This window comes from Oncorhynchus tshawytscha, unplaced genomic scaffold, assembly GCF_018296145.1.
Source record: "Oncorhynchus tshawytscha isolate Ot180627B unplaced genomic scaffold, Otsh_v2.0 Un_scaffold_9311_pilon_pilon, whole genome shotgun sequence".
Taxonomy (NCBI): Eukaryota; Metazoa; Chordata; class Actinopteri; order Salmoniformes; family Salmonidae; genus Oncorhynchus; species Oncorhynchus tshawytscha.
In genome coordinates this window covers 29,862-38,070 of record NW_024609770.1, presented here as the reverse complement: position 1 = coordinate 38,070, position 8,209 = coordinate 29,862, and the positions used below count along the sequence as shown (strand labels likewise).

At 48.0% G+C, this 8,209-nt stretch overlaps 1 protein-coding gene across 1 annotated transcript; it reads right to left on the bottom strand.

Annotated features, from left to right (window-relative positions):
- Positions 1-5,422: 5,422 nt before the first annotated feature.
- On the bottom strand, positions 5,423-7,460 carry LOC121845812 (proline-rich protein 36-like; the record flags this gene model as incomplete). Its single annotated transcript, XM_042317803.1, has 1 exon — positions 5,423-7,460. A coding segment is annotated over one exon (2,038 nt), but the record flags the coding sequence as incomplete, so codon positions are not given.
- Between the last annotated feature and the right edge of the window lie 749 nt (positions 7,461-8,209).

Below are 8,209 nucleotides of genomic sequence, written 5' to 3'. Positions count from 1 at the left end.
CAGCTTGGTCCTAACATTGAGAGGAAGGTATTACAGCTTGGTCCTAACATTGAGAGGAAGGTATTACAGCTTGGTCCTAACATTGAGAGGAAGGTATTAAAGCTTGGTCCTAACATTGAGAGGAAGGTAACATTACAAGCTTGGTCCTAACATTGAGAAGGTAAGCTTGGTCCTAACATTGAGAGGAAGGTATTAAAGCTTGGTCCTAACATTGAGAGGAAGCTTGGTCCTAACATTGAGAGGAAGCTTGGTCCTAACATTGAGAGGAAGGTATTAAAGCTTGGTCCTAACATTGAGAGGAAGGTATTAAAGCTTGGTCCTAACATTGAGAGGAAGGTATTAAAGCTTGGTCCTAACATTGAGAGGAAGCTTGGTCCTAACATTGAGAGGAAGGTATTAAAGCTTGGTCCTAACATTGAGAGGAAGGTATTAAAGCTTGGTCCTAACATTGAGAGGAAGGTATTAAAGCTTGGTCCTAACATTGAGAGGAAGCTTGGTCCTAACATTGAGAGGAAGGTATTAAAGCTTGGTCCTAACATTGAGAGGAAGGTATTAAAGCTTGGTCCTAACATTGATTGAGAGGAAGGTATTAAAGCTTGGTCCTAACATTGAGAGGAAGGTATTACAGCTTGGTCCTAACATTGAGAGGAAGGTATTACAGCTTGGTCATTGAGAGGAAGGTATTAAAGCTAACATTGAGAAGGAAGCTTGGTCCTAACATTGAGAGGAAGGTATTACAGCTTGGTCCTAACATTGAGCCTAACATTGAGAGGAAGGTATTATTGAGAGGAAGGTATTAAAGCTTGGTCTAACATTGAGAGGAAGGTAACATTAGAGGAAGGTAGCTTGGTCCTAACATTGAGAGGAAGGTATTACAGCTTGGTCCTAACATTGAGAGGAAGGTATTAAAGCTTGGTCCTAACATTGAGAGGAAGGTATTACAGCTTGGTCCTAACATTGAACAGTTGGTCCTAACATTGAGAGGAAGGTATTACTTGGTCCTAACATTGAGAGGAAGGTATTACAGCTTGGTCCTAACATTGAGAGGAAGGTAACATTGAGAGGAAGCTTGGTCCTAACATTGAGAGGAAGGTATTACAGCTTGGTCCTAACATTGAGAGGAAGGTATTACAGCTTGGTCCTAACATTGAGAGGAAGGTATTAAAGCTTGGTCCTAACATTGAGAGGAAGGTATTAAAGCTTGGTCCTAACATTGAGAGGAAGGTATTAAAGCTTGGTCCTAACATTGAGAGGAAGGTATTACAGCTTGGTCCTAACATTGAGAGGAAGGTATTACAGCTTGGTCCTAACATTGAGAGGAAGGTATTAAAGCTTGGTCCTAACATTGAGAGGAAGCTTGGTCCTAACATTGAGAGGAAGGTATTAAAGCTTGGTCCTAACATTGAGAGGAAGGTATTAAAGCTTGGTCCTAACATTGAGAGGAAGGTATTAAAGCTTGGTCCTAACATTGAGAGGAAGGTATTACAGCTTGGTCCTAACATTGAGTATTACAGCTTGGTCCTAACATTGAGAGGAAGGTATTACAGCTTGGTCCTAACATTGAGAGGAAGGTATTAAAGCTTGGTCCTAACATTGAGAGGAAGGTATTACAGCTTGGTCCTAACATTGAGAGGAAGCTTGGTCCTAACATTGAGAGGAAGGTATTACAGCTTGGTCCTAACATTGAGAGGAAGGTATTAAAGCTTGGTCCTAACATTGAGAGGAAGGTATTACAGCTTGGTCCTAACATTGAGAGGAAGCTTGGTCCTAACATTGAGAGGAAGGTATTAAAGCTTGGTCCTAACATTGAGGAAGGAAACATTGAGAGGAAGGTATTAAGCTTGGTCCTAACATTGAGAGGAAGCTATTAAGCTTGGTCCTAACATTGAGAGGAAGCTTGGTCCTAACATTGAGGGAAGGTATTAAAGCTTGGTCCTAACATTGAGAGGAAGGTGAGAGGAAGGTAACATTGAAAGCTTGGTCCTAACATTGAGAGGAAGGTATTAAAGCTTGGTCCTAACATTGAGAGGAAGGTATTAAAGCTTGGTCCTAACATTGAGAGGAAGGTATTGAGAGGAAGGTAGCTTGGTCCTAACATTGAGAGGAAGGTATTAAAGCTTGGTCCTAACATTGAGAGGAAGGTATTAAAGCTTGGTCCTAACATTGAGAGGAAGGTATTAAAGCTTGGTCCTAACATTGAGAGGAAGGTATTAAAGCTTGGTCCTAACATTGAGAGGAAGGTATTAAAGCTTGGTCCTAACATTGAGAGGAAGGTATTAAAGCTTGGTCCTAACATTGAGAGGAAGGTATTACAGCTTGGTCCTAACATTGAGAGGAAGCTTGGTCCTAACATTGAGAGGAAGGTATTAAAGCTTGGTCCTAACATTGAGGGGACGGTATTACAGCTTGGTCCTAACATTGAGAGGAAGGTATTACAGCTTGGTCCTAACATTGAGAGGAAGGTATTGGTCCTAACATTGAGAGGAAGGTATTACAGCTTGGTCCTAACATTGAGAGGAAGGTTGGTCCTAACATTGCTGCATGGTGAAATGCTTTGTTGTAAATAATTCACAATTACAGTCTGTGAACAAGTTGTAACAAAACACAGCTGCATGGTAAGCACACACACACACTATACATGTACACACACACAAGGTATTAACTTGGTCCTAACATTGACACACACACACACAGCTTGGTCTATACATGTACACACACACACAGCTACACACACAACACTATACATGTACACACACACACTACACACACACACACACTATACATGTACACACACACACACTACACACACACACACACACAGCTATACATGTACACACACACATTGCTGCATGGTGAACACACACACATGTACACACACACACACTATACATGTACACACACACACTACACACATACATGTACACACACACACTACATGTACACACACACACACACACACACACACACACATGTACACATGTGTACACACACACACACACACACACACACACACACTATACATGTACACACACACACACACACACACACACACACACACACACACACACACACTATACATGTACACACACACACACACACACACACACACACTATACATGTACACACACACACACACACACATGTACACACACACACACACACACACACACACATACATGTACACACACACACACTACACACACACACACACACACTACATGTACACACACACACACATGTACACACACACACACACTACACACACACACTACATGTACACACACACACACACACACACTACATGTACACACACACACACACACACACAATACATGTACACACACACACACACTACATGTACACACACACTACATGTACACACACATACTACATGTACACGCACACACACACGCACACACTACATGTACACACACACACACTGACCTCACACTACACGGGCAAGGAACCTACTGACTTAGCTCACAGTCTAAAACGACAAAACACACTGGCCTTAACTTCATACCAGACTGGAACAGAAGTGGGGCAGCTCAGTCTACACATACAACTGTTGAGAGGAGAACACTAGTAATTACAGGAGAATAGCTCCTGAGGATCTGAGGATGAGGTGCCAAAACAAGGAGGGAGGTGAGGACTTCAATCATTTAAAAAAATACAAATTATTCCCTCATTATCAGATTGGCATCAGATTGTACTGCAGGGTTGTGTCCAAAATGACAGTCTATTCCTTTTTAGTGCACTAGGGTGTGTGTGTTTGTGTGGGAGTGATATTTAGGAGAGGCGCATCCATAGTCATCCAGCTAGGCAGAGTCATTTTGTCAGTGATCAAACACACACACACACACACACACACACACACACACACACACACACACACACACACACACACACACACACACACACACACACACACACACACACACACACACACACAACACACACACACACACACACACACACACACACACACACACACACACATACACACACGTCTTCCATCCCTCCACCACATCACAGCCGTAGGTGTTTGGAAAGCCTTCAAAAGGCCAGGAGCAGAACAGCTGTTGGCCATCAACAGACAAGGTAACCAACCCACTGATGCTCTGAGATGAATGTGTCCTTTACCATTTGTACATTGTTAAAACACTGTATATATATAATATGACATTTGTAATGTCTTTATTGTTTTGAAACTTCTGTATGTGTAATGTTTACTGTTAATTTTTATTGTTTATTTCACTTTATATATTATCTACCTCACTTGCTTTGGCAATGTTAACACATGTTTCCCATGCCAATAAAGCCCTTGAATTGAATTGAATTGAATTGAATGAAAAAAAAAAAACGGTCTATTCCTCAGCCCAGCCTCACCCTCCTAGAGCAGAGAGAGGAGACTCTGACTCTTTCAGGAGAGGGAAACAGGTTTCTAACTGTACTGGAAGAAACCAACAACAAACTCTAGGACATTGTCACACAGTAGCCACTGTTTAATAGGTTCTAAGCTCAGGTGTTGGCTGGCAACACAGGGAAACACTCTCTGAGCAGAATAAAGAACCTGCAAGTCTACTCCACAGCCAATATATATACCTGGAGCAGAGAGAGGAGATTGAAACACAACAGTATTCCGGTATTGGAGGAAAACTACTTCAGGGTCAGGATATGAACAGGTGTTGGCCATCAACAGAGGATAGCCTACTGACTCTCTGAGATGAATCTAGGTTGGAGTTGCAATTGCATTTCCTTGATTCCTCACATCCTCTCTCCTTTCATCCTTCTCACAACTCATTGGATGTGAAGGTCAGTCTCTCCCCTGGACGTCTCTCCCCTAGACGTCTCTCTCTAGACGGCTCTCCCCTAGACGTCTCTCCCCTAGACGTCTCTCCCCTAGACATCTCTCCCCAGGACGTCTCTCCCCTAGATGTCTCTCCCCTGTTGTCTCTCTCCCCATCTCTCCCCAGGACGTCTCTCCCCTAGATGTCTCTCCCCTAGACGTCTCTCCCCTGGACGTCTCTCCCCAGGACGTCTCCCCAGACGTCTCTCCCTAGATGTCTCTCCCTGGACGTCTCTCCCCTAGATGTCTCTCCCTGACGTCTCTCCCTGGATGTCTTCTCCCAAGTGTCTCTCCCGTCTGGACGTCTCTCCCCCTGGACGTCTCTCCCCTGGACGTCTCTCCCCTGGACGTCTCTCCCCTGGACGTCTCTCCCCTCTGACCTTCTCATCCAATGTGTTTTGAGAAGGATGCAAGGAGAGAGGACGCTAGGAAACAAGGAAATGCAATTGAGATGCCTCCAAAGCTACCCCCCACAAATCTACTCCTCAGCCCTTTCAAAATCCCCATTAAATTCTCCATCTTCCATATGGTGTACGAAGGCAAAGCTGTTTTCTGTGGATGATGGAGGCTGTGTCAGCTGGATGATGGAGGCTGTGTCAGCTGGATGATGGGGGCTGTGCCAGCTGGAAGATGGGGGCTGTGCCAGCTGGAAGATGGGGGCTGTGCCAGTTGGATGATGGGGGCTGTGTCAGCTGGAAGATGTGGGAAGATGGGGGCTGTGCCAGTTGGAATGATGGATGATTGGGGCTGTGCCAGTTGGATAATGGGGTGCTGGATGATGGATGGGGGCTGTGCCAGCTGGATGGGGGGCTGTGCCAGTTGGATGATGGGGGCTGTGTCAGCTGGAAGATGGGGACTGTGCCAGTTGGATGATGGGGCTGTGGTTGGAAGATGGGGGCTGTGCCAGTTGGATGATGGGGGGGCTGTGCCAGTTGGATGATGGGGCTGTGCCAGTTGGATGATGGGGCTGGGGCTGTGCCAGTTGGATGATGGAGGCTGTGCCAGTTGGATGATGGGGGCTGTGCCAGTTGGATGATGGAGGCTGTGCCAGTTGGGGGCTGTGCCAGTTGGATGATGGGGGCTGTGCCAGTTGGATGATGGGGGCTGTGCCAGTTGGATGATGGGGGCTGTGCCAGTTGGATGATGGGGGCTGTGCCAGTTGGATGATGGAGGCTGTGCCAGTTGGATGATGGGGGCTGTGCCAGTTGGATAATGGAGGCTGTGCCAGTTGGATGATGGGGGCTGTGCCAGTTGGATGATGGGGGCTGTGCCAGTTGGATGAATGGGGGCTGGCCAGTTGGATGATGGGGCTGTGCCAGTTGGATATGGGGGCTGTGCCAGCTGGATGATGGGGATGTGCCAGTTGGATGATGGGGGCTGTGCCAGTTGGATGATGGAGGCTGTGCCAGTTGGATGATGGGGCTGTGCCAGTTGGATGATGGGGGCTGTGCCAGTTGGATGATGGGGCTGCCAGATGGATGATGGGGGCTGTGCCAGTTGGATGATGGCTGTGGCTGTGCCAGCTGGATGGATGGGGACTGTGCCAGTTGGATGATGGGGGCTGTGCCAGTTGGATGATGGGGCTGTGCCAGTTGGATGATGGGGTGCTGGATGATGCCTGTGTTGGATGATGGGGCTGTGCCAGTTGGATGATGGGTGCCAGTTGGATGATGGGGCTGTGCCAGTTGGATGATGGGGATGGGGGCTGTGCCAGTTGGATGTGCCAGTTGGATGGGGGCTGTGCCAGTTGGATGATGGGGAGTTGGATGCTGTGCCAGTTGGATGATGTGCCAGTTGGATGTGGCTGTGCAGTTGGATGATGGGGGCTGTGCCAGTTGGATAATGGGGGCTGTGCCAGTTGGATGATGGGGGCTGTGCCAGTTGGATGATGGGGCTGTGCCAGTTGGATGATGGATGTGCCAGTGGATGATGGGGCTGTGCCAGTTGGATGATGGGGGCTGTGCCAGTTGGATAATGGGGCTGTGCCAGTTGGATGATGGGGCTGTGCCAGTTGGATGAGTTGGATGGGGGCTGTGCCAGTTGGATGATGGGGCTGTGCCAGTTGGATGATGGGGGCTGTGCCAGTTGGATGATGGGGCTGTGCCAGTTGGATGATGGGGGCTGTGCCAGTTGGATGATGGGGCTGGAGTTGGATAATGGAGGCTGTGCCAGTTGGATGATGGGGGTGCCAGTTGGATGATGGGGCTGTGCCAGTTGGATAATGGGGGCTGCCAGTGGATGATGGGGGCTGTGCCAGTTGGATGAGTTGGATGATGGGGCTGTGCCAGCTGGATGATGGGGATGTGCCAGTTGGATGATGGGGCTGTGCCAGTTGGATAATGGAGGCTGTGCCAGTTGGATGATGGGGGCTGTGCCAGTTGGATGATGGAGGCTGTGCCAGTTGGATGATGGGGGCTGTGCCAGTTTGATGATGGGGGCTGTGCCAGCTGGAAGATGGGGACTTTGCCAGTTGGATGATTGGGGCTGTGCCAGTTGGATGATGGGGGCTGTGCCAGTTGGATAATGGAGGCTCTGCCAGTTGGATGAAGGGGGCTGTGCCAGTTGGATGTTGGGGGCTGTGCCAGTTGGATGATGGGGGCTGTGCTTGGGCCTGATTTGAATAAATATTATATAGTGGTGGATTCTTGGGGTGGGCTGACACACACACACACACACACACACAGAAAGATGTGGACCAGGCCAGGCATCACCCTGAGGTGAAAAGGAAGTCCTGGTCACCCACACCCCAGCGTGTGTGTGTGTGTGTCAGCCCACCCCAAGAATCCATATATGTGTATATACTGTATATATATATGTGTATGTGTGTGTGTCTGCTCTCATCCATCTGCATGGATACCCTAATTGCCTGGTTTGTTGACCCACAATGAGCAGAGCTGAGCAGGGAAGTGTGTTTGAGTGTGTGTTTGTGTCTGTGTCTGCGTGTGTGTGTTTGTGTCTGTGTGTGTCTCTCTGTGTGTGTACAGGTCAGTTGGGGGTGTATATGGAGGTTACAGATATGACTTATAGTGATGTGACACGGGGAGCGAGAGGGAGGAACTCCCTGCCTTGGCTGTCACAGCTCACAGCGACTGACTGTGGTCCTATCACAGACAGCCTATCACAGACAGCCTAGCCGGCAAGCCTACATCATACCACACCATCAGACAGCCTATCACAGACAGCCTAGCCGGCAAGACTACATCATGCCACACCATCAGACAGCCTATCACAGACAGCCTGGAATCATCACTTCTGTAGATGGTCCACTGTATTCAAAGTGGCCTCTTTTCATGGTCCTCCGTGCTGGACTTGAACCATGGTCTTCTGAGCTGGACTTCAACCATGGTCCTCTGAGCTGGA